General features: G+C 33.7%; 1 protein-coding gene across 1 annotated transcript; it reads right to left on the bottom strand.

Annotated features, from left to right (window-relative positions):
* On the bottom strand, positions 1-27340 carry LOC111053249 (sorting nexin-13). Its single transcript, XM_039423116.1, has 20 exons — positions 27090-27340; positions 23771-23898; positions 23323-23422; positions 22440-22567; positions 21525-21608; positions 18783-19078; positions 17714-17886; positions 17031-17144; positions 16179-16308; positions 14572-14739; positions 13518-13699; positions 12594-12716; positions 12024-12216; positions 10750-10884; positions 10025-10167; positions 9417-9638; positions 7484-7687; positions 6404-6618; positions 2218-2330; positions 1-751 (listed from the first exon to the last, which is right to left on the bottom strand). The coding sequence occupies exons 1-20, from the start codon at positions 27114-27116 to the stop codon at positions 525-527; spliced, it is 3105 nt and encodes a 1034-aa protein (XP_039279050.1). The 5' UTR covers positions 27117-27340; the 3' UTR covers positions 1-524.
* Between the last annotated feature and the right edge of the window lie 44 nt (positions 27341-27384).

A 27384-nucleotide genomic window follows, 5' to 3' on the forward strand; every position in this document is an offset into this window, starting at 1 on the left:
TGAATCGCCAGATTATTTATTACTATTGGAGCCTTGTTCGTTGTTAAGGTATTTATTTTTCAATGATTTATGACTAGGAATTATTTTCTCAAAATAATGCAGTACTTAGTATACTGTGTAATCGAAATGTATTGAAATTGGTTCATAATATCAACCACACGCAAAGTACATTTATATTTCATCCAACAAATGTAATAATGTTAAAATGTGTTATAAGATACAGCAAATAGCAACAAATTTTCATGAACCGATTATATTACTATAATTTGAAGTAATACAAATACTTCTTTAGGTCACACTTTTCCTACATTAGACTCGTTCAATTAAGATATATCTTGATATTTATGATACAATCTTGATATTTTTACATGGTTACATGCTTTACATACATACATGATTATTGAGTTTCGCGTAATTACAATTATTTATGATACAATTTACAACTATTTTTGCAGTAAATAATGATAAATATGATACAATTTGGCAGATTGAGATTCTCTAAACTATTCAGATTGAGATAAATATTACCGTCGGTGTGGTTGGAGGAGGGATTTCGATACACGGGGTGACTTGGAATGTAAGCGGCGAAAAATGCTGTCCAGTGGATGGTCTTGCGAGAACATTGTGACAAGAATACCCTCGAAAAGTACGAACACAAGTCTCCTGTTCAGAACTCGATTTTGGAGGAGGGAGAACACTGACAGTAAACCTCTGCGAGACGTTTCACTTCCCAGTATGTGCTTTATTTCATCTGAAAATAAGGAAACAGATTCTTATCAATACTTCTGAGGTTATAAAATGTGATGCTCATATTACTCTTATGCATCGGTTATAAATAAGATTCCAATAAATATAATTAAAAAGATTAAATTGTAGAGATAAATAAATATTGTATAAATTTGTTTGGATTGATTGATTCTTTATTGATTCATACAACAAGTACATCATCAAAAATGATAGGGAGAGAAAATACGGTAGCCTTGTGCTACTCCTCTCCCAAATTTAGATAAGGTTACACACAGATTTGAAATTTTGATGGATATGTTTCAAGGAACATGTAGGTCTTACTTCTTCAAGATGATATAAATCATAACTGATTTCCAATGAATTTCTGCTCTGCTGAGCATGAACAAAATATTACTCGTTCATATATTTGCAGTCTGACAGTGCGTGAACGCTCCCATAAGAAGCAATGGTGTTCTATTTCTGCTCAGAGTAGAAATTCACTGGAAAATACAGATTTATTGATGTCTCAGATAGTTATTTTATGCCAATCAGACATTCACCACTTCACTACCACTTCACGATCTTACCGAGTGACCAATAAAACTTGAAAAATATAAAACATAGGACTAACAATATGTCACAGATTGCTGAGGAATTTTGGACATAGATTTGTTGTTACATTATTTATTTTTAGAACAGCTACTGATACTTTTACAACCGATAGAAGTACAAACCCAACAAATTCAATGCGTTGATAATATAAATAGATGCATAAATAAGCATGGATCATTCTTCTTGGAGGGTAATATCTTTTAAATCTTATTATTACATAACATTCCTTTCGGTGGCTTTACATAATTTATTAGTTGAAATTTCAAGGTAAAATAGTGAGCTGTTTGTAAAATTCCTTATCTATGTTTGATTAAAATGTAGACACCTATTTTCCCACGCTAGACCTCATCAACTTACATAGAGTAGCATATTAAGTAGTTGACCACTTTTATTCTTAGTTCTGTTATCATTCAACTCATTCTTATTCGTAATTCTCAGCATATAATTCACATCATTCTTGGAATGTTATTTGTAATTTCTTGATTCCTCTCATATTGTATATGGTTTCTAGTATATAGTATAGTCTCTAGTATTCAGTATATTTAGTTTCTCATAACATTTTTTTTCTTCACTAATATAAAATAGTTTTTTCCTTGTTTCTTTCTTTCAATTTTCAATTTCTTTATTAAGTGATTTATCGTAATTGTTTTTATTGGGGAGCAATTTTTGGGATTTTCCCGTATGCTCCCGTATTGTTGTAAATAAATAAATAAAATCAAGCATTGTTACAACTGGATCATACTGATAGTGATGATGAAAGTTTGTAATGATTTATTGTAAAATATTACTCAAATTGGTTTTTATTACTGGTAAACAATAGTGCTGAATGGCAGAATAATGTATGTTTGAAGAAGACTATTGCATTTGCTTATAATTTACCTGACAAGCTTGACAGAAGTGCGACCTTAGCTGCCACTCTTGTTCGAGCTTGTACGCCATCATCACGTGGCAACCGCGGCTCAGGTTTCATTCCGTGAGGCCAATATGAATGTCTGAAATTCAAATACATTTCTTCATTACTTATTATCATTTCTTCAACAGTCAAGAGAAAAATATATAAAATTATATTATTTTTGATCAAGGGGCCAAGTTTGCCACAATGTTTCAATTTCTGTCAGGTGTTGCCTGAGTTGGTTATAAGTATAGTAAGAGGTTTCAAGTCTTCGAGTAGCAGGGACGTCTATGGAGTATCTGTTAATTTATTGAAGGAGATAATTGATAGTATAGTGGAGCCTCTGACTCACTGTTAAAACAAGTGTCTTAAGGAAGGAGTGTTCCCTGAAGAGCTGAAGAAGGCGAGGGTTGTGCCCATTTATAAAAAAGGTGACAAGAACTGCCCAAGTAGCTATAGACCTATTTCTATTGTTCCGGTATTGGCCAAAATATTGGAAACGATTATGTACATATAGTTATCTGAGCATTTCGAGGAGTTCCAACTAATGAATGAGTGTTAATTTGGCTTTAGGAGGGGAAGGTCCGCAGTGGATGCTCTTCAAAAAGTGGCGAGAAGGGTACTGCAGTCATTCGAGCAGGGAAGCTTCACTCAAGCCACCTTCTGTGACTTGAGTCGAGCTTTCGAGTGTGTGGATTCGGGGATTCTGCTTGACAAGTTGAGGTATTATGGAGCTGGGCACATTGCCCTTAGCTTTTGAGGTCGTACCTAACGAACCGTACGCAATTGGTGACTGTAGGCAGTGATAATAATAAGTCTTCATTGTTAATATAGAATCAGGCGTGCCACAAGGCTCAATACTTGGCCCTTTTCTTTTTCTTGTCATGATAAATGATCTGCCTGCCTACATAGGGTCTTATACGGTGCTCTACGAAGATGGCACTACATTCTTGCACACCAATAATGATTTGAGAGGCCTTATCCAAGAGACGGAGAGTACGATGGAACGAGTATCTCTCTGGTTCAGGGCGAATAGCTTTGTATTGAATTCAGATAAGGCAGAAAGAATCAATTTCAATTTGAAATACGGAGCTACTCTCAACGGATCTAGTATGAAATTTCTTGGTGTACATTTAGATCCAAAATTCACTTGGGAGCCTCATGTCAAATATGTAAGCACTAAGCTGTGTAGAGTGATCTATCTGCTGAGAAGCCTTGTTAATACGGTACCAAAAATATATTTAAGGACAGCATACTGTTCTTTCTTTCACAGTCTCATGTCTTATGGTATTCTTCTATGGGGAAATTAACTATATTCTCCCGCTACAAAAAAAAGGCGTGCGAATAATCACGGAATCACCTTATTTAGAACACTGTAGGCCTTTATTCATGAATAATAAAATTCTGACAGTAATAAATCAGTACATATATTCTGTTTTGTTATACACTAAGGAGAATCTGCATCGTTATCAATTAAGAAATACTGTTCACTCTGTTAATACCAGAAACAATAGACAGAAGATTACAATAGACAGAAACAATACCAAAGATTGTCTAAATCTTTAAACAGTTTTGAAGCAGTTGGGGAAAAGGTGTATAATAAGTTACCGATACACCTCCAACAAACACCCCTAAAACTGTTCAAATTAAAGGTGCACGATTGGCTGGCAAAAAATCATTTTTATAAATTAAGTGAATTTTACGAGAGCAGAATCAGCATACCTTAACTCTTATTGTTAGCACGTATGAACTAGCTGCTTAATTTTGTAATATTGTCTTTGTTATTTGTAATATTTGGAAATAGCAATAGCAAATAGCAATGTAATAGTAACAATGTGTCTCTTAATGTGTGACTGTCTATTTCATGTTCTATTTGTGTGACTTTGTCTTGTGCTTTTTTGGCTTGCTGACAATAAAATTGTATTTATTTATCTATTAAATATCAAGTACAATATGTCTATAAAAATTATCAAAATTATATTCATAAACAACATTACTATCCAGAGATTGTCAGTTTTGTGTAAGGGTAAGCATTCCTGACCGGCAATTAGGAGCTGCACTGGGTTCGCTTTCCGGGCTGACAAATAATTTTTGTATAGTAGCGCTCATAAAATTTCCATCTAGCTGTTTACCCTGTTGTCAATATTTGCAGTAGCAGACGTCTTCGGGGTGATTTACAGCATTGGGATTTTCGTTTAATAATAAATATTCATCAATTAACATTTGAAATTACAATTTATTTCCATCTAACACTACAAGGACTCTCGGCACAAGCCATTTCCTTACAGAAAAGATAGCACACAAGAAGATATCCCATCTTATAGGGCGTTTATGTTTCAAGTTCCAATGTTAACTCAAGCTGATAGTCCCAGTACTACTTTTTGGTGAAGCTATGGGACGCTGGTAGTCTCTCATACTGTGCCGTTCTCACACATTCTCCCGGCCAAAACAGTAATAACAGACAGTAGTCGACAGTAATCGGCTTGGGTAAACAAGAAATTAGCTTGAATTTTGGAACATAAAATACCTATACCATGGGATATCTTCTTATGCTATCTTTTCTCTATGCCATTTCACTGGTTCCTAGTGTCATCATTCACCCGGTTCTTGGAGTGGGAGTTTTAGCAATATTACTTGTAGTTAGTAGTTGATGCTCCTAAAAAATACCATCTATAGTCAATCCACTTAGATATTCTTTTCAGAGATTGATCTTTACACAGATTGACATTTTCGTAGGAATGTTGGATTAAGGCGACCGTGCTTCTCAGAATTCCAGGAGGCTTGAAAAATTCCAGCTACTATTCACTATGTCCAGAAATACTAGAGTTTAAGGACACTTACCAAAGTAAAGAAAGGCACTCATTGTAAGAGACGTTTTTGAAGGAAAACTTTCCATAAATTAGAGACAGCATCCTTGCTAAAAGAAGAGGTTGGTCAATAGAAGGCCGTTAGAGTAAAAAGAGATGTCACGAGCAAGCTTCTTGGACAGGATAAACAGTGACATAAATCAGAGTCAATTGAAAAAGTAACCCAAAAAAGGAGTCTCTTTGAATTGTTCAAGTAAATAAAATCAATTATAAATCTATTCATGTTAATATGAATTTTTCTGAATCTCCTGATTCTCTCTTTTTGAGGTGTGTGTGTGTGTGTGTGTGTGTGTGTGTGTGTGTGTGTGTGTGTGTGTATGTGTGTGTGTGTGTGTATGTGTGTGTGTTGGCGTTTTCACGCCTTTGTGGGTGATCTGTTTCTTCGTCTGTTTGTTGGGTTTGGATGGGGGGAACGTCACTTATGGGGGGCGGGAAGGGGTTTCTTGGGTTTCTAGGGGGTGGCATAGGGATAGGGGGAGAAATTTACATTTACATTTAATGTAGTTTCATTCTCAGGGGGGGGGGGTTTAGTGTCACTATTATTGAAATGTCAACAAGCTTAACCGATCTGTCAAGTACTGCGAAATATTTATATTATGCCTATTCCTACCTTAGACTCATTCTCGCACACAGGCAGTAATGCCTCTGCGAGAGTAAATATTTCTTAATATATATTTGTATATCGCTGTCATTTCTGTGGTGCTTACATTGTCTTATTTTTATTGTAAAGTGTATTCTTATTTTATGATGTAGGCTACCACTGTGATTGCTTGTAAGACTTGTGAAATAAATAACTTTTTGAATTTGAAATATGAATAATAATCATACTCGTAGGGCCGGTTTCCGAGCTCGGGTTTTAGCTAAGTTCTAGACTTTAAACAGCTGGGGTCAGAAAATTGGCTTTCCGAAACGAGGCGTAGTCGCAGTCGACGTTTAAATTAAATTTTGAAAAACTAGAAAATTGAACACAAAATAAAATAAAGGGAGAATTTTCCTATTGTAAAGTTTCAGCTATTTTGAATTATTTAGGAATGTTTCATTTAGTCAAGGAAAAACTTTTGAAATTATAGAAATAAGAAAATAAAGATTATCATAAAATTGCGACTACGCCCAGTTTCGGAAAGCCAATTTTCTGACTCCAGCAAAGTCTAGAACTTAGTTAAATCCCTCGGAAACCGGCCCGTAATGTTTTGATCGATTGATAATAATATAAGGTACTAGGATGATATAGTATAACTCATATTCAAGTAACGTCGAATGACCAAAGAAACTATAAGAAGAATGAGTTATAATCAAATGAACTTACTTGAAAGATCTAAGATAGTCTGCAACCTGATGAGGAGACGTCATTAGAAATACGTAATCTAGAATACGGCGATTGACAATGTCTCCGAACATGGTGCGAATGATCTGTCTCAACAGGGTAACGATCCTCCTCCTCAGCCATTGGTTTCGAGACTTCAATTCGAAAACTTCTGTCATCAGTAGAAGCATAATTCTCAATGGAATGTTATCATCAGTCTGAAAACAGAGAATCTGTATTTTAAAAAGATCATGTCCAAGGTAATCAGTGATAAGACTTATTGTCAATGAAGAAATATATGGATAACAAGTTTCTGAATACAACTTAAATTCAAAATTTGATATCCATATAATTATCGTTTCGATACGATAGCCTATATTGGAGCAATACATTCGAGTGTGAATAACCCTGGAAAAAAGGACGCACACAATATAAGTTGAGGTACACGGGGTGCTGCTTTGAAGGTGACGAGGCATCTCATTAAATGTGTTTGAATGGACGTGTCTAGTCGTGAACAATCCTCAATTCTCCTCATAACCAACAAGCAAGAATCAAACTCCATTTTACGACATTGCAAACCACGTTGCAACACCTTGCCAAGTGACCAGTCCAATAGTCATGAATTATCTATCTCAGTCACACCGATTTTTATCGATCGGGAAAAATCAATGGAATGAAATAAATATCGAATGACCAACCAGGCTTGCTCAGGTCTGGAGAGTTTTTAGGTGTCATGTACGATCCTGCTCATAATCAGCCAGCAAGTAGCAGCAAGTCAAACTCTATTTACGCAATTACAAACCACGTTGCTGTGCATGTACATTACTATGTAATGGGCCCGAACTCGTTTCAGTAGTTGATGGTAGAACAAAATCATTTCAATACTATTCAATAAGAGGTTAAGGCAATTTATTATCTTTTTATACAAAAATTGTTGTATTGAATTTGTTATAAAGGACTACCGGTACCCTAAAAATAACATCAAGGTACCCTTTTTAAATTTGATTAATGCATATTGATGGGAATTGTCGTGTTTACATGAGAAATTTTCGAAGTGTTGAACTATGACTTTGCTGCACTAACCTCTACATCAATAGACGCGCCCACTTTGATGGCTTCGCAGTCGGAGGAGTCTTCGCGGGAGAGCCGGTTGACGCCGCTGTACTGCAGCACTTTGCTGATTCCGTCCATCATGCCATCCACTGTCGACAGCAGGTTGTCGGGCATCGTCTTCACCGCCTTCACTCCCTGGCTCACCACCCGCAGCGGATTCAAAAGGCTGTCAAACTGCAAATATCATGTAAAGTCATTAATTATTATACATTTCTCTCTAGTCATCGACGATTCAGGAATGACCGGATAAGAGCTTTGATTTGTAATATTATAATAATTTTACACAAAATTGGAGCTACTTAACCGAGGAGTGTCCCATAACCGAGGAGTGTCCCATCCATATGAATTCGATTTGATTTGGTTGTTGTAAATTTAATTTATAAAACGAAAATCCAAATTAAATGCTGTAAATCACAATAAATGGAGAAGTGGCTGGACGACTGGTGCAGACATTCACTCTCACAACACAAGCAACAGGGAGATCGTGAGACTGGATGCCCATAGAACCTCGTTTTTTGAGGCGAGCCCACTGCATATGGCCAAAAAAGTGTATAATGCTATTCCAATTGAAATTCGTGAACTGAATTCTGAAATAATCTTCAAGAGAAAATTAAAATTGTGGTTGAGTGAGAGATGTTTTTATGACATTGGTGTATTTTTTATTCAGTAATTACAATATTGTGGTTGAGTAAAAACTCGAACTTTAAATTTATTTATTTATTTATTAGATAGAGCGAACAATACAATAGTCGGAAAAGAAAAAAACAGGCTATTGCCCAAAACTTCTTCAATTTCCTGATTTTGTCACAAATCATCCAAATATTATGTAGGTTATGTTCACTTCAATTTCAACACCAAATCTTCAATCTGAAACTATGAATCAGAATAAAACAAAGAATTTCAAATTTAGATAGATTGATAATGAAACTTCCGTTAAAACAAAAACCAAACTTCAAATATTCACAAATATAGAATAAAATCACTTAAATTTTGAGCTCGAAAATATCACTTTCTTAATTAATTGTATGATCTTTACCTTTCAAGTAATGGAGACTTTTGATTCCACTGTTTTAGTTTATTCAACTTCAATTCCATCTGTGATATTAAATTTGTTTGTTTTAATTATTCAGACTATATATTATATGTATATTGCTGACATTTGTAATGTATTTATGATGAGTATTGTTCGATGAATTGCTTATGACCTGTGTTAATACTGTATTACATACGATGCATAACATGAAAAATAAAATTGAATTGGAAAAAAAATATCTGAATAATTGCAATATCTCAGTGATTTCCATCTGTTTAATAATTTTGTATGTCATTTTCTTTTAAAACGGGGTTTTAATAATGCTCTAGTAAATTTCTCTGACACAACATATATAAACCATAAATTACACTAGGCTCGACATTTGAGGCTAACCACCTAATGACTTACTAAACACTAACTAATTAATAATCCGCAAAAAAAAACAAAACCTACTGTAGAACATGGTACGCCATAGTGGAGTAGGTCAATTTCCACACAGGAAACACTAAGCATGTAGAGGACACATTATAAGAAATTTTTATTGCAACTAACTATTGTGTGTAATTGTAATTTATCTAATATTTTCTGTAATTGATGTAGTGGTTTTAGGTTTTTTTTTTAAAATAGCCATTTATTTATATTTATTTATTATTCATATAAGTTCCGCTAGTTATATTGCGCATCTCTCTTGTGTCGGTGGATGCAAATAATGCTCAATCCGTCTATTATATGATCCAGATTGAAATTACCAAACCTTGAGACCAAAAATTATTGTTTTTATTTACAAACTTGGTGATCTGTTCTCCAGTTACACCTTTGTTGTATTCTTATTACCAAACCTTGAAATCAAATACTATAGTTTTTACTTACAGCCTTGGTGATCTGTCCACCAGTCACACCCTTGTCGTATTCTCCTGGTTCGAAGAATGAAAGGAGCATTCCTCTGAGACTGGGATGGGATGCTAGAACAGTGGTCTGAAGAAGCGCTTGCAGATAATCGTTCAGCATACGCATCCTTCTTTCCAGAACTTTCCGCTCCATATTCTGGAATGTTTTCTTTCCCGGGAACGCCAACTTTGATAGATCTGTAAACTATGATGAGATTTATTTTTAAAGAAGAGTTTAGAGAGGTAATTTAGAAAAATTCATTAAATAATGATAAATTCTATATAAAATATATTTTATTCGTCGATTTTGTATGATTGAACAATACATTTTCATAATTGAATGAAATAATTTGATTATTTATATTTCTTAAAAGCCAATAGACAATTTGACGATGGGAAGGATAGTGCTATCTTCTTTGTCTAATGACAAACTAATATTAATCAGGGGCTGACTATATAACGAGAATCTCACTATAGGCACATTTGCATGTTTCTTGCAATTTTTACTGTCAAACTTGCTCTCTGTGATATTTTACAAAAACTAGGTTCAGTTAAAATAACTCAAAGTAATTCATAACAATATATACTTACTTTTTCTCGTATTTTCTGATGGAGTTCGTAAAAATCAGAATATCTCCTATAAATATGCCAGGATTCTTTGAATCCTGAGTCATATCTTTTGGTAACTGCCAGTGCATAGATTCCAAAGGTTTTACCTTTTTCATTAACAACACCTGAAAAATCAGTAACAAGATTTTAGAGGCTTGATAATCAGAAAGTTCATATAGATATTATATCCAAGTGTAGAATGAATTTTTTGCATCACAGTAAAGACCCTGATCTTCTCCAAAGTGGATAAGATAGGTAAATTATGAATCATAGTTCATGTTTACTAGTTTTATACCACACAACTAAAACCTAATGCATTTACAATTATTTTTGTATTTTTCGTTATGGAAAAATACGACAACATCACACATAACAAAACTGTAATATTCAAGGAGTCACAATTATCCAATCGGATATGAGTTTGCTCCATCACCAAACATTATACTATTTCACTTCAGCAGTGATCAATGATTGCATTGTGGATTAAAATATGATCACCAAGCATTCTACTATTTTACTTCAACAGGATATCAATTGCATTAATAACTGTGTGATCAATGATTACATTGACAGTCGTAAGGCCCATTGACGGCTTAAATTATATATTCAGGCGGTGGGACCTTCCCGCAAGGGACTCCCCACCAACAAAAGCCATACGAATTTACTATTTTTTTAATGATTGCATTGTGGATTCAAATGATATGTACCTGTTTCAATGATTTCAGCTAGGAGTATGAAAGGTCCCTGCTTGTTTTCGGCGGGCGAATGGCTGGGGCTCGGTGGGTGACTCAGGTTGCCGGCCGCGGTGGGAGGGATCGACAGCATCTCTGCTGTCTGCTGGCCTGCAACAATTGCTTATTAGTTCAACTCTTTTATTGTAGTTTTCATCAACGGACATGATTTTTTTTTGATCAGCACTGAAGTTACTAAATACTGATATTACATTTAAAAATGGTGATCAAATATCATATAAGTGATTAGAAAATATAGTTATGGTAGAGAGAGTTGAATAGAAAAATAAATAGATTATAAAGAATCAAATTAAAATGAAAACAGAAGCACAAATGATCTTACTATCCATAGTGCACTTGAAAAACGAGAAGAAATCAAGAAACAATCTCTGGAGTACAGAGAACTAAAGTATGTGAGATATTACTTTTAACATGAAGAGGTGAAACCCATTTCTCCTTCCACAGTTAGACACAGACGGAAATACTGCGCACAATTGGATGCGCCGTGTCATTTCGCTTCAGGTCTTTGTAATGAACACATCTCCGTAACATACACAAACATACGACTTTGGAACATTGCCAGTGGAGGGGAGTGGGCGCGACGCGTTACAAAGCTCTCTCACACAGACACAGAAGAAAGAGAATGCTGCTAGGTAGTGGGAGAGATTATTGGAGGATAGAGCATCGGACCACTCCGTCATCGAGAAAGAGCCGTGTTAAAAGTAATTTCTCATGGACTTTAGATACGAGTATTTTAGAGAAATAATCCTCACAGCTCATAAGAGCATTTCCAATTTCAAATTCAAGTTTTCTCTTTACTACGAATTCCTAATTAGATTCTATTATTGTTTCATAACGGCACATCGTCTAGTCGACTCAAATTATCAATTGGAACACTCAATTTCATTGAACAGAAAAATATTTCCTTATTTATCTTTACAGAAGATCTGTTTCCTGTTTGAAGAACTTTAAAATACTTGTATAATAATTGAATGTCATGTTGACGAAAATTGACGTTTGGACTGATGACTTGCTATTTCTTTGTGCAATAGTAAAAAATGATTCTACCATCTGAATATCTAAGGAGCGGATTGTTAACAAATTTACTGTACTAATATGAGTGATAATGGATAGATGGAAATGTAGTTTCTAGTTACTTAAATCGGAAGTAACTTGAAACAGACATCAAATATGACATGTGAGTTTATGAAATGAATCATTTTATAGAAAATAATATCAAGTTCACTTACCATCTTTTGTGGGTTCAAGTGTGAGAGATGAAAGACTAGCAGTTTCTGAGCCCAAACTATTTTCTTCCAACGATCCAGTGTCCTCCTCATCGCTTTTACATCCAGATTCATGATCCTTCAATAGCTCCAACTCAGCAAGCAGTTTCACATATAATACATTTTTCCGAAAGCTACTCAGAAACCTCTCTTCAGTCTGAAATAGAAAAATAGTCCTATATTAAAAAAACTCATTTCATAATTCAACAATAAGAAGATAACACTTAGCAAAACATGAAAAGAAGCACAATTAAAAGTTTAGGGACACAATTGGACTTTGCGCTAGCGAGCTGGTAATTTAACACAAAAACAGCAGAGAGTAGAAGGCCTCATCATATCTGAGCGATAACTCATCAGTGTGACCACACAGCCAACTGCTTCCCAAGATGTGTTTTCAATGTGAATATAATAATAATTAGAGGAGGGCATTTAGGAGTATAAAAATCTTTTGAGAGTTAAGATTCATTATAATGAATTTATTTCTTCAGATTTCAAACTTGATTGACATGAATAACTAATCTCGACTGAACCAACCTGAAGTTTCTCATAAACAGCTGCCTGTACATCATCAAACCACGTTTCATGAGGAGTTTCTGTTCTTATCCTCAGCAACAACTTCTTAACTATTAATTCATCTATTCTCAGTCTTGGTGAAGCCTGCAAAGAATCAACAACACTTTTAAAACCCGACTTGGTCAAAGTATACATGAATTGATGAAATCAATGGAATATTGATTCAAATTAAAGTAATTAAATAAATTTACTGTTTTTGGTGAGCTATAGTAATATTTATCCATAATAAAATACTAGAATATTGTCTAAAAATATCACGAATTTTTTATTATTATTTATAGACTCGAGAGAATTTAAGACAATATTCCAGTATTTCACTGATTCGATAAATATAAAACGAAATTACCAATTTCTAGTTTTTTTTTAAGAAACTTTTTATTGTTAGAGGTACTGAATACCATAACTAATAACTTTCAATAAGCTTGGGTTTAATGTTATTGAGAAAGAAACTATGAAAAGAAAAACATTTAAAATTATAAATTTAATACTTTATGAAAAGTGATTGAAGCTTTTACATGAAACTTCACATTTGAAACATTGAAGCTAGGCTCTCGGGTCATTAATATTACTTTTAGTGGATTTCACAACAGGTCTCCCTTAAACTCGAATGAGTCATAGGAATATTGGATATTCTATCATATTTTTTTTACAATTTCTTAGTCTTTTTCATTCAATATTCTATCATATTTTTAAATGGTAATAATTTCATTAGCTGGAATCACAATTTAGCTATTTAAAACAAGTTTATGGAGTAATCAATACATGAGAAATTGAGAAGTCCTACAAGGTTCATGTTGCTCGCATATTTTTGCATGTCTCCTCTGGCATTTAGTGAGATTTAATTGGTCTATTATAGCTATTCAACGATTAGCGAACACTTCTTACCTTATCTGATAAATACTGTTCAAATATACTATACGCTGCCTCACGCATCCTTTCCAAAGTTTGTTCATCGTTATTTACATCATCTACAGCAGAAGCGTCCACTCCTCTCTCCACCGAATCTTCAGCTTTTATTTTCTGCAGCGCTAGATCTGATAACTGCTGCTCGGCAGATACTCGCCATCCTATCAATATAAGCATTCACAATATAAATTGGCATCATTTTCAGCTTCACTCATTTACTCAACATGGTAGAATGTTCTCGATTCAGAAACCATCGACAAGATAATCATCAATTATATTGATTCATTCACGTATCCATTTTTTTATATTTTCAATGTAAGATAGATTTATTGTAATACAGTGCGTTCATTATGTCGCGCACATAAAAATAAACATGTCTGTAAAAAGTGGTGGTTTTCATATTCGGTGTGTGACTCCCGCAAAATAGCATCACCATTTATGTATAAAAAACATTATAGTCATTTAATGTGTACAGGTAACAACATATATGCAGTATTGTTTTGTTTACGGTAATGTAAGCAAGTCATTTTCGCAAAGGGAACGAATGTTACAAGTATTTTACCAGTATTCAAAGCCTCCAGATTTTCTTTGGTGTTATCTGGAAGGATTTAATAATATTCATTATACTCTGAATAAACTGAAAATGAACATTACAACGCAGATCAGCAATATTATTTAGTTGAACTGACTTCATGGTATATTAGTCGTCGTACATTTTATGTTTTTATAAAGTAATTTACACGAATAAAGCAATATAGTCTAACCTTTCTTAGCCTGTATATTAAATGATAACAACATTGATAAGTAATCTGTCACTACTAACCTAAAGCTGATAATTTCAACCAATAAATGAAATGGATGTATTTAGTACAAAACATTTATTTATATTTCAAATATTCTTTAATACCAGGATAATTCATTGGAAAAATGAAAAATCATTCTAGTATCAAAGGGAGTAGGAACTAGCCTCCGGACTAGGAGTAAGGAGCTGGCAGAGACAACCAATATTAACAACAATATGGGAATGACAAACCTTCAACATTGAGGTAGAAGAAAAGATAAGCTTGCGCCCCAATCGAAGTCATGTAGTCAATGAAAAAAGACAATGCAACATTGTTTTTCAATAAGACATCCAGTGGCAAACTGAACAGCTTCACTCCAGGCATCAACAGTTTTGAATAATCTATATGAGATGGTAAACCTGTAAAAGTGAGACATTATTCAGTAACTCAGTCAGTTTCGATTCAAGAACATTTATGATATAGCTTACTACTTGTGACCTGATTTTTCTCCGATATTCGAATATTTGCTCCAAATTATCTACAATAAAGCAGGATTTAGTCATACAAAAGATTTTAAAAAATAAATACAAAACGAAACAGCATAATATATTGACACTGCCAATACAGGCACAGGTGTGTTGTCAATATATATTACTAGCCGTCAGGCTCGCTTCGCTCGCCATATCCGTCTAGCCAGGGGGCTCTGCCCCCTGGACCCCCGAATGGATCGTCCAAGAATGAGATCAGCAGGCTCGCTTCGCTCGCCTGCATTTTTCATTTGAGCATTTTTATCATGTTAGGACGATCCAGTCGGGGGTCCAGACTAAACGTCTGGCTAAACGGATATGGCGCACGAAGCGAGCCTGACGGCTAGTAATATAATATTCCCAGGGATAGCTCTGATTGAAGTAGCAGTGCCCAATCAATTTTTCCGCGATAAATGCATTTCAATCTTCAACTTGGTGCCAACCTAACTAAGTCAACTCATCTTAATGCCAACCTGACAAAATTATTAATTTAGTTACCAGTTAACAACTGTTTCGAAGAGGTACTCTCTCTAGATTATACTGTAGTTCTATATTAACATATGGTATGGACATTTTTCAATTATAATTAACAGAATAAGAAGAATATACATGCTAAAAGAAGAACTTTAAACCCTTAAAAACTACCCTAGAGTTAAAATATTGCCAAAAGATTCCTTAGTGCGCCTCTAAAGGGCAACTGAACATACCTACCAAATTTGAACGTTTTTGGTGCGGTAGATTTTTAGTTCTGCGAGTGAGTGAGTGAGTGAGTCAGTCAGTCAGTCAGTCAGTGAGTGCCATTTAGCTTTTATATATATATAGATAAAATATTAATTATCTTTGAATAAGCTTCATTAGAGTAAGCTTCCACCAAAGTAAACAGAATATTACGTATTCTAATAACCTTGACTTCTAACGTATAAGTTTGAATAATAACAGAAGGAAGGGGAAAATACTTTGAACATGAATAAGGTATATTCTTCTGAAGTATCCAATTTCAACTTTTTTATAGGTAAATTTTTCAAGTTTTAGACAACACTGGAGCTTTACAAAAAATAAGACCGATTCTGATCACAAACATTAAACAAATTGTCAAATAACAATTTCAATCATTCAAAGTAAGCTTCAGTAACCTCGATAATTACAGTAATAGAAAAATCATTCTCCTCTGTTCATATACATTATTTTTCAACTTGAGATTGCAGAAATAATACTTGTCTTTTCGGAAGTATTTGAGAATACTATGAATATAAATGATAATGTATTATTCTAAAGATGAATACAAATTTTCAAGATAAATTGTTATGAATTGGAAAGATTTAATAGAATACCAGCTGAATCGTTGTCCAGGCCTTCTTGGAGTCGACTTATTTGAGAGTCGATCACACGACCAACAAAGACTAGACTGCCCAGTTGTTGCTTAACCCACGTGTCATCATCTCCACCCGAGTCTCTTGATCGCTGTCAAACAATATTTGAACATTCAATAATTGAAAAATATTGAATTTCTAACATGAGAACAAGATAATGTTTCTCATAATAAAATCTATTCCTAATAATTTCAATGAATGATATATTTTCAATTTTTATTCATAAATAGAGGAGACAAGGTTGGTCTTGCATGATTTAAATTCTCATCTACTGATTATTAGATTAAACTATTAATTTCAAAGTTCTAAAAATGTTTGCTTGGAAAAGTTTAGAGAAAAAGCTTTGTCATTTGCACAGATGTGAAGTTAGATCATTAAGAAGAGAATACAAGATAGTGATTATTTTCAAGGCATTACTTTAATAGACATGATACAAAAATAAACTTGACAATCGTATAGATTTGCTATTTGCATTTTAAGATGCAGATGAACAAACATTTACAGTCTCACGGGAAAAATTGATGTTTGCATTTGTCATTGCTACTCGATCTTCAATGAAACACAATCACATAGGTAACAAAAAATAATGTGGATCAAATACTATATTTACTTATTTACCAACCTCATTTAAAATCAAAACTTCAAATGAAATTTTCATTCCAATGTGGATCATTGAAGTGAAATATCAACAAACTTGATTATCTCAAATGGATTTGAATTTGGCATTAATTAATAATTGATCAATTGAGCTCTATATGCATGAAATAATAAATCGTAATGAACAAATAAATAGTTATTATTGTAATCACTCACCAGCGTGGCAACTTCTTTACTAAGCAACTCTTTTGTTGCATGTAGTTCATCTAAATTATCATTTAATCTAAGAGCAGTTAAAAATACCTCACTGGTAATTGGAATGTCTCGGCACTGAAAGAAAAAATATAATTTTGTTGGATGAATATGTTATGAACAGAATGATAATATACCATTTCAACAATGGAATTAGTGGATGGACTTTTTTATTTATTCAATTGAGATGAAATTGAAGCTCAAGAAATATAAACGAAAAACATACTTTTTTAGCTACAGAAACTGTTTTTATCAATCCAAATACAGTACTAAAATTTCAGTATGAAAATGGATATTCTTTTCTACCTTACTTTGGTCTCAATACAGGCTCTCAAACTTAGTTTGAGATATCAGCAACATATTTGAGCCCGATTTCACCAAAAACAAAAACTGTGTGTGAGCGATAGTCAGATGATTTTGAGTTTTGTAATATGTTCTTAGTTTTATGTTCGTTTAGAACCAACTGTCACTCAAACCTAGATTCTATTTTTATGAAATCGAGCCTTAGCCTAGTCAGACATCTGTCTAAAATTGATAACAAGTTTAGTAACTCTATAAAGAAGGCAAGTTCCTTAAAAATAGAAATTTGTATTCACAACAAAATACTAGCATAGCCTACTTATAATGGAAAAATTCATTCTACTCACCAGCCAAATTATAATTTGATTAATATAATCAGGATCTGAGAACATTTCAATGAGAGGCATTATAATAGAATTGACTAGCAGCTCTCTCACAAGATAGCGCAATGATTTACAATGAAAATTTTCTTCTGGCAACATCAGAAATAATACTACTTCACAAATTTCCCGGACAAAATCTGTAACAAAAAATTGAAATTACTATTAGATTGATAAGAACTGGATAGTAGTACGAAATATCATTGAGAAAATTTGGTTGGTTAGAAGAGAGCATGGGGAAGTACATAAGAAGGAGCTAAGTTTATTATTATATCATAAAGTGAGTAAGAATGGAACTGGAGCCAAGAATTCTATACTTTTCCATATCATCAGCAAACAATATTATTTCTGTGAGATTTTAATTTGAAACAGGTTAAGTTATCCCAAAACGTTTTGAGAATAAATCAAAGTTGCAAAGAAATAATATAAATAAAACTACAAAATCTATAAAACTTTTTGGTGAGGGATATTTTTACTTATCTGGAAATTGAAAATCTAAGTACCCTTTTTAAGATTTATTCACAACGTGTTTCAACTTATTAATGACATTTTCATGTTGTGAATAAAAGTTTAAAAAAAGGGTACTTAGATTTTTAATTTCCAGATCTATAAAAATACTTCTGCAGTTGCCAAGTGATAAAGGCGGCAAAGACTCGATAGCACAATCATCTACAGATGATTATAATTTCAAAATCTTTGGAGGCTTTTTGATCTGATATGGAAATAGTCCATTTTAAATGGTAATAGTTAATTTATCATTTACTGAAATCCACTGAATCTTATGAATTCATCGTGATGGTTATTGATATTGATAGCAAATCAATTCCAAGGTTTCGAGGACAAAAAAAAACAGAATTTAACTGTATTCAATCTGAATTTATAATTGATTGCCACATATTGAGAATGGATTTTTTAATCTTGTGAGCTTGAAGTTCTTTTATATTGTTAACAATTTTATTTTTGTTGATGTTATGTTATTGTTAGTATGAATTTGTAAAAAAAGAACAGATAAATTTGAAATATGAATATAACTCACTTATTTCATTTTCACTATCGAAACACACGTGATCTCTGCAGATGAGATTCTCCTCCATGGTTAGTTCGAGATCGAAGAATGCAGATTGCAAGTCGGGGGGCTCGGCGGACTTGGAGGCGCCGTTGGAGCTGTTGGCCCAACGATGGTCGCCGCTGGCCTGGCGTCGATGCTCGTTGGCCCCCCCACCCCCTCCCTGCTTCATGCGCGCCCTCGCCTGCCGGTACAGCCGCAGGTGTGAGGCCGCGTCATCTACCAGTCGTGTCGTTAAGTAGGGGATCCAGTCCACCTCTTTCATTCTACACAACGAAATCGTCAACATAAACTCATTTATGCGCCACATTTATTGTGATTTTTATATAAGCGTATTTCAAATCCAATAAATAGATAATGAAGTCATTTCAGTAATAAAAAACTGTCTAATAATGTTTATCATAAGTGCTCTAAGAATTTTAATGAATACAGTACAATTGAGTTGCATCAATAATCATGTTTCTCATGTAAACCATAAATGAATACAGTTCAATCGAGTAGCATTTTTTCGAACCCACTGTGTGAAGCGTTGTTCGTGTCATTTTGTATTATCAAGTACAATGTATTATTGCACTATCAAGTACCTATGATTATTAAAAGAGTTCGAAGAATGTAAACATGAATCATATTTGAATTCAGAACATTCGAGTTTAGATTGCATGTCTTTCCTTATATTATGTAATACTTTGAACCTACTACATGAAGCGCCACTCACGAAATCTTGTTCTATTAAGTGAGGTTAATGTATTTCATTAGGGTAAAATATCATGTATCATGAATTGTTATCATATCATTTCGTTATTATATCTAATTAAATAAATGTTTTAATTATAACTTGATTAATAAATTAAATAAATCTTGGTTTAAGTGCAGTAGCATATACTTATATTATTTTTTTGTAAACTTTTTTGTATTTTGTTTTTGGCAGAATAAATAAATTAATTCATTCATTCATGTTTATCCAGTGGCGTAACGTTTCCAAACCGGGCCCCCCGCAAAATAAATTCCGGGCCCCTCTTCTAAAATCGTACCACCTTTCTCCAGCCCCCTTCTCCATAAGCATTAAACTCTAATGTGAACGTACATCCTTCATGAGTGAATTACATAGCTTAGTTGAAGAAATAAAACTTTTTCTCGATTGAATTCTACAATTCAAGTCAAGAATTATGTTTTAAGCTACAAATATAGAATCCAGGAGCTGAGAGGAACTGAACCACTGAATGCGAATGGGAATTGGGAATGAATTCAGTTAGCTATTATATAGTATTTATATTTACGGCGCCCCTGCCACACTATAAGGTATAAACATAAACAGGTCTGTATAAGTAACCGGACTGACCTCAGGAAATTTTTTATGGGCAAAATATGTACAATTTTTCATTAGAAATCTTCAACGTAGTCCCTATTGGAGTCGATAACATGCTGATACCGCATTTTCAAATCCTTGAACGCTGCCTGGAAGTCGGCAACCTCTATGCTGTCTAGAGCCCTCGTCGTACCACGTTGAACGTTTTCCAGAGTCCCGAACCGCGTCCCCTTAAGTTGTCTCTTGATCTTGGGGAACAAAAAGAAGTCCGGTGGTGCCATATCCGGGCTGTAAGGAGGATGTGGCAACGTTACCCTCGACTGTTTGGCCAACTGCTCGGTGACGAGCAGAGAGGTGTGCGACGGAGCATCCACGAATCGGCAATCCCCGGACGGACTCGATGAACCCGGGCGGTTAGTCGACGGAGCACCTCTCTGTAGTACTGGTCGTTTACAGTTTGGCCGGGCACAAACTCTTTGACAGCATAGAGGTTGTCGACTTCCAGGCAGCGTTCAGGGATTTGAAAATCCGGTATCAGCCTGTTATCGACTCCAATAGGGACTACTTTGAAGATTTCTAATGAAAAATTGAACATATTTTGCCCATAAAAAATTCCTGAGGCCAGTCCGGTTACTTATTATACAGACCCTGTATTCAGGAATTCATTGGGGAAATAATTTCTTTATTTATTAATAAAGATAACGATCTACTTTAGAACCATTCTGACAATCTTTGTTTGAATCAGAGAGAAAAGAAGTAAATCTTATCTATAAAATTAGTGGTTTGAATAGTCTCAGTCTGGATTATCTCACCGGATGTATAAATTTAAATGTTTATTGTAAACAAACAACATTCCTAATTTTTCAATAAGCTCACTACCAGCACACAATTATTGAAGCTCTGTCAATGTAACTATAATTATTATTAGGAGTAGATTTGAACAATGATTGTTTTTCTTTCTTGCCTTATTAATTATTTTCTACTTGTATTCTCTTGATATTAATTTATAACCAGACTGATGACATTGCTCTATTGCATATTTCTTCTTACACAATGAATGAAACAAGTCATTTTCCACAATAAAACTTCTGCTTTTTTATCAAAAGTTACTTCCATGATTATTTAATTTTTCTTTTTAAAGTATGCAATATATAATTATCATTTCGGGCCCTAACCCGGGCCCCCTAGACCTGGTAATTTTATTTTTTCAGAAAACCTATATTAGCCTACATATCATCAGGGCCCTAGCCCGGGCCCCCCCGCGCCGCGGGGGCAGCGGGCGTGTACGTTACGCCACTGTGTTTATCTTCACATATAATAAAAAATTATGTAATCTAAACAATTTTATAATAAAGTACTCTTGTACTTATCAATTAGTTTTAAAAAAAAACTGAGCGAGTAAATACCTGGATGCAAATGTAACAATCAATTTATGAGCGGCCACTCGTATTTCATGAGGAAGATCATCATCAGCACTGACCACATCATACCTGAATAAACAAAAAGGTTTTTGGTTTCGAATTAACTTATTCTTCAAGTCAATTTTCACAGGTCTTCAAGATAAAAATTTACTCAGTGATACTTGTGGTAGGGTTCCATCAAATCAAATAATTCTCATTTTTTCAGGTAAAACTTGAAGAAAAGAGACTTAGGGTTTATAAGCATGTCCACAAAAAATGATTATGTCGATAACCGCTATGAACAAGAATAAATATCTGCATAAATGAAGAAAAATGTCTAAATTGATCAATAGTAATAACCATGATTATTTAGATTTTGTTTAAAATAATAATTTTATCATTACATGGTAATACAATAATATGGTATAAAAAAAACGAACCACTTCATAGAAAGCTAAAAATGAGCGTTATTACGAATGTAACCTTTTCCAAAGAAAACAACATAGAAATCGTTCTAGTTCATGAAATCTGAATAATTAGTATCTAAATCAAAATCGTTTATGAAGCAGCAGGTAGCAATGAAAGAATTTCTAAGAGAGAAAATAAACATGTGAAACAGATATGATTTGATTGGGAATGTGATAAAGCGAGAAAAAGAAGTTTTGCCTGTCTTAGACTTTTTAGGAGGGTGAATAGTCAACAAGCTAGACAAAGTTATGTAGAGGAAAACAAAAAGTACATTCACTTGTGTAAAACTAAAAAATCCGAGTATTATGATAATATTAGAAAATGTGCGCGACTCGAAACAGTTTTGGGACTCGGTGGAAAAGTTTAAAAGAACATCCTGCAAGTGTACAGGCCAGATAGATATTGAAAGCTGGGTCAAATATTTTAAGAAGTTAATATCTAAAAATATCTCACCATGGATATACATAATCCCTTATGGTAAATTCCAGAATTTCATGCAACTGCTCATCTATAACTTGAGATCCAGTCAGACGATTATCGGTTTTCCTTTTCTTGGCCCCTTCTTGCAGCACTTCCAAAACCTTCAAACAAACAATCAGGATCATGATTTTTATATAGACAGATAATATATGGAACAAATAAATTATTATTGAATTATATTTGAAGAATTCATCTTTGATAATGGGTTACTATCAACACTTTATTCATAAACAGCTTTTGAAATACTTATATTCCGATAAATGTTATATTCGAGTCTTCAGATTTGAACGACTTCTTCATGAGAATTAATAGCTAACATGATATTTAAAGTGCAAAGGTTGCATAGTGCGTTAATAGAGAGCAAACACATTATGCTCTCTTGATGTTCCGTGTTTGAGAAAACAGTTTGATAGATCAACTAATTATTAGCAAAAATAACTGGGTATTCATGATAATATAAATAAAATAATTATAAAATAAGGAAAATGTGCTAGCACGAACATTGCTAGATAAACTTTGAGGCGTGGGGAAACCAGTGCATCTATTGTTTTTGTAAAATATGCAAGAAAATACGCTTTTCTTACATTATATTTTATTTGAATAGTCTATAGCTTTTCTATATAGTCACGAAACATCTATAAAGTTTATTTTCAAGAGTAAAATCAGGAACTGTTTTATAGAATTCTAGAAATGGGAACAGTTGATTAAAGAAATGCACACACACTGGACGAACAGATTGTAAGTATTTAAATATTACAAGGAACCTTACAGAAATAGATGAAATTCTTTTACTAGATTTCAGTCTATATTTCAACAATGCAAAATTACTACTGTTCACAAAAAAAAATTATCCTACCTTGTAAAGTCCAGGAGGCTGCAATTCACATGTGTCATCTGCCTTTGATAAGTAGTCGAGTATTGCTCTCCCATGCTTCAAGTAAACTAGAGTTATGCCACTGAAAAATAATAGGGGATCAAAAATATTACAATCAATAAAAAATCGAAGAATATTATTAGTATGAAAGTGATTAAGTAAGAGAAGAGTTTATTTTACAGTTTTATAGAATAAAAAGATATCAAGTTAAGCTATTCTATTCTAGTCAATGGAGTGTAGTACATTCAAAAAACTTTCTTTAATGAGCTAAAAAAAATAAAAGATGGACCCTCTTCTAATACATTGGAAAGATGAATAATTTGAGTTATTCAAATTATTTATTACTAGATATATACAAAGAATAAAAGCACACTAATACATAAGATTATATGAGTTCAATTAGTTTACGAATAATTAAATAATACCTTACCCAAGAACACAGAGTACTATTGAAACGATAGAAGAGACGCATGCTATCAGACCGAAGGAAGAAGCAAATAGACCAGCTGTTAGTCCAACCCATGCTATGCTGCTTACCCACCCAGGCATTGAGTTTATCTGCAAAAAATACTATTTTAGATCTCAATTTTCGTACTAATAACTTTTAGAATATATAATATAGCCTACTAGCAGGTGTTTTGCACTGGGAAATTTTTATTTAGTGAAATGCAATCTCCTTATTTTCAGGAAACATAAGACATATAATAATTATTTATTATCTTGTCAAAATTACGTGAATAATCTTCATCGGAGTTTAAAATTCTCTGCAAAAAAAGAAAAAATATTTTGATTGGTCACGAACCCGCAACTTTTCATTCATGAGACACGCGTGCTACCAAACACGGATTTACTTGGAGAAAGCTCTGTTTGGTTAAGCTTTTATTGTTGAGTAAACTTTGAATCAAAACTGAATATATTTGTTCCAATTATTACATTTAAACTAATTGATTCATAAAATTGAAAATAAGCCTATATCCGTTCGGTGAGTTCAAAATCTTCATGTGAAATTGTTAGTTATAAGTTCACAAGTGATAATGCGTCAAACGTGTATTTCCTATCCCATACATGATTAAGCCAATTTCTTCCTTTATATATTATAGAAGTGGGCTATATTTCTAAGGAATAATTGAAATGTTGAAATATCAAACTAGGTTGTTTTTTCACATCATAAGTCAGTTAAAATTGTCAGCATTATTTGTAGAGGAAGCATCAGTGTAACTTATGAGGAAAGCACAGTTTGAAGAAATTTTACTACAGGAATAATTATTGTAAAAAGGCACAATATATTTCATTTTCATGATAGGCATTTTACTGGATTACAGCCTGACATATCCAAACATCCAATAAATTAAATTTTAATAAAAGTCGACAATGTAAAAAGGAAGGTGACGAACATGAAAAGTAAAGTAAATAAAGAAGGGGAAAACAAGTGTGTAAGATATCGTTGTCATCATGTATTGTCACGTTCAGAACACCAGGCTGAGACACCAGTGTGCGCAAGTATTCGAGCGCGTCGCGGGTCATTAGTCCTTATGGCACTTGAGAGGAAACCACTGATTTCCAAGTGTCATCGCAACGAATGTTATTTCATGTCAGCCTATCTATTGTCATGTCAGGCTGCTGTTGAAGGCTCATCATCATTCAACGATGAGCCACGTTCTGGCTCTAGGGTGTGACCACATTGAATGCGTGTATGTGCAAGTGCACATCAGTTCATGCATTAGCCAAGGACATCATTTGAAAAGTGACATTGAAACACGTAGTGACTTGCGTGTAGCTGCTCCCACTGAAGGTAACCAGCAAGTGTAAGCGTTCAGTGAGTGTTTCTAAATTCTAGATTTTCTTTCCCCATCAGCACGCTTGGTCATGCATAACCAAGCTTGCACTTGCAAATATACGCATTCAATGTGATCAAATCCTTGGAAAGAAATAACTGCCTACTATTAGCGGATCTGGAATTTTTGATGTGGAACCGTGATTGCTAAATTTGTATATAGAATTGAACTAAAGTCATAATCAGAATGGCAATATAAATGCATCAAGTATGCGTCATTGACAGGAATGTCTGAGAATTCTACGGGCCAGAGCTTTGCTCGTGTTAAACGGATTATAACATCAGTTTTCAGTCTTGATTCGACAGCGTTAGAGTAAACACCGTAGTGCTAGCCTCTGTAGTTTTTTAGTTTTAGTTATAACTAGCTTACAGTTTTGAGGAATCAGCAATCTGTGTATATAATATCGTTGTGTTCTTTTCGTGTTTCCGAGTGAATATTAGTTCATATTATGAAAACTATTAAGACTCAAGTTTTGTGTGTTTCGTGATAATGAATCCGGCGAAACTTCCATCATTTCTGGCGTCAGAGTTTGAAGAGGACGATGAAGCTGGGAATTCATCAATAAATTTGCCAAATTTGAGCCAAATAAGCTTGAATCAAGCGACCAGCATACAAGATGAAAGCCTTTTGGAGGACGTCGGAAGTCTTACTGACCTTTATAGCGACTTCATAAAGTGGGGTAGTGAGACTTTTGAGAAGAAAAAACTTTTGAGAGTGGACTTCTACTCCTACAACTCGCTCTGCAACAAGCTTGCTATAATCATAAGCAGAGTAGAAACCAGGCGGAATACCCTAATAAGAGTAGGTTTTGCTAATATTTATAATAGGAATTTTTGCATCACTCTTGAAAAAGATAGATTTGAAAAGGACTTTATTCCATTGTTCAAAGTAGGACAAAAGGGGAAGAGCACAGCCATTGGGTAATTGAATGTTCTCCCGATATCCGGAGAGAAATAATAAATAAAGAGCGTATCTATGTAGATTGGACCTCTTGTAGAGTAAAAGATTATGTATCAGTAACACGTTGTTTCAAATGTATGGCTGTAGGGCATGTTTCTAAGATTTGCAGGGCTAAATCCACAATTTGTGGTCACTGTGCTTTAGAAGGACATGAATTTAAGTCCTGTCCCACCAAAGCACAAGCCCCTACCTGTGCAATTCGCAAAAATTTAAAAAAATAACATAATCATAGAGTCAATGATACAACCTGCCCAACGTATATTAGAGCAATTCAGTTGACACCAGCTAATATCATCTTTCTACTTCACCATAGAAAAGTCAAAGTAAGAATTCTTCACAATAGAGATAAATAACTTACGTGGAATTTATTTTTATTTCTATAAATACAAACAAAATGAGGAGAAATCTAACAAAATGAGAGATTTGGCTAGGATATAATATAAAAAAAAACATTATAATTTCAAACATGTTTGTTGACATTAGTAAACTGGTATAATATTAAGTACCTATTATAGATGAGGTAGTAGTATAGGGTGATATAGTAAATTATATGAGTACTATAGGTGTGAGTATAGATTTACTAAGTCTATAAGTAAAACACAGGAACCAGGGCTACAATTCTATTTAAATAAAAATAGCCATTGTTTAATTAAAAGCTTGAATAAGAGTAATTAATTAAAAAGGTTTAGCCATATATTAAAACAACCTTATTGTTAAGGTATAAGGTAATTGAAACAATGTATAACATTTTCTGGTTATGAATTCCTTTCAACTTTTACAATAAGTTATAAGTTAATCAAACTGGTAGTCTCATAACCACACAAAGAATGCGACTTTATAAGGAAACGCAAGTAAAGTTATTGTGTAATAAGGCAAATGAATAATTTTGTTGACTACATTTCAATAGATTAATAATATTGGCATGTTTATGATAAATTAATAAAGCTTAAATACCTCACAATATTGCCACATCCAAGTCATAAGATCTCAACACAACATCCGACATAACCATCATAAAATCACACAAGGATGAAAATTAAGCTAGCAAATTATTGGAATTAAGACTAATATAGGATTATCGCAATTTTTAAAAACGACGTGAGAATAGAATTAGTTTTTTAAAATTAGAATTCTATAATTTAAAAGACAAACAGAACTGAGTTGTGATCTCTTGTCTCTTCTACCACCTGCGATCAACATTCAACACAAAACAGCTGATTAAACAGTGCTACCAATGATAATTGTAGAA

The sequence above is a fragment of the Nilaparvata lugens genome, chromosome 3 (genome assembly GCF_014356525.2).
Source record: "Nilaparvata lugens isolate BPH chromosome 3, ASM1435652v1, whole genome shotgun sequence".
Lineage (NCBI taxonomy): Eukaryota > Metazoa > Arthropoda > Insecta > Hemiptera > Delphacidae > Nilaparvata > Nilaparvata lugens.

Coding starts and splice junctions, on each gene's coding strand:
- LOC111053249 (XM_039423116.1), bottom strand. CDS start 27,116: ATGACTTGGATGTGGCAATATTGTGAG. Junction 23,423..23,770: donor ATAGTACTCTGTGTTCTTGG/GTAAGGTATTAT, acceptor ATTATTTTTCAG/TGGCATAACTCTAGTTTACT. Junction 752..2,217: donor ACTTCTGTCAAGCTTGTCAG/GTAAATTATAAG, acceptor CCTTATTTTCAG/ATGAAATAAAGCACATACTG.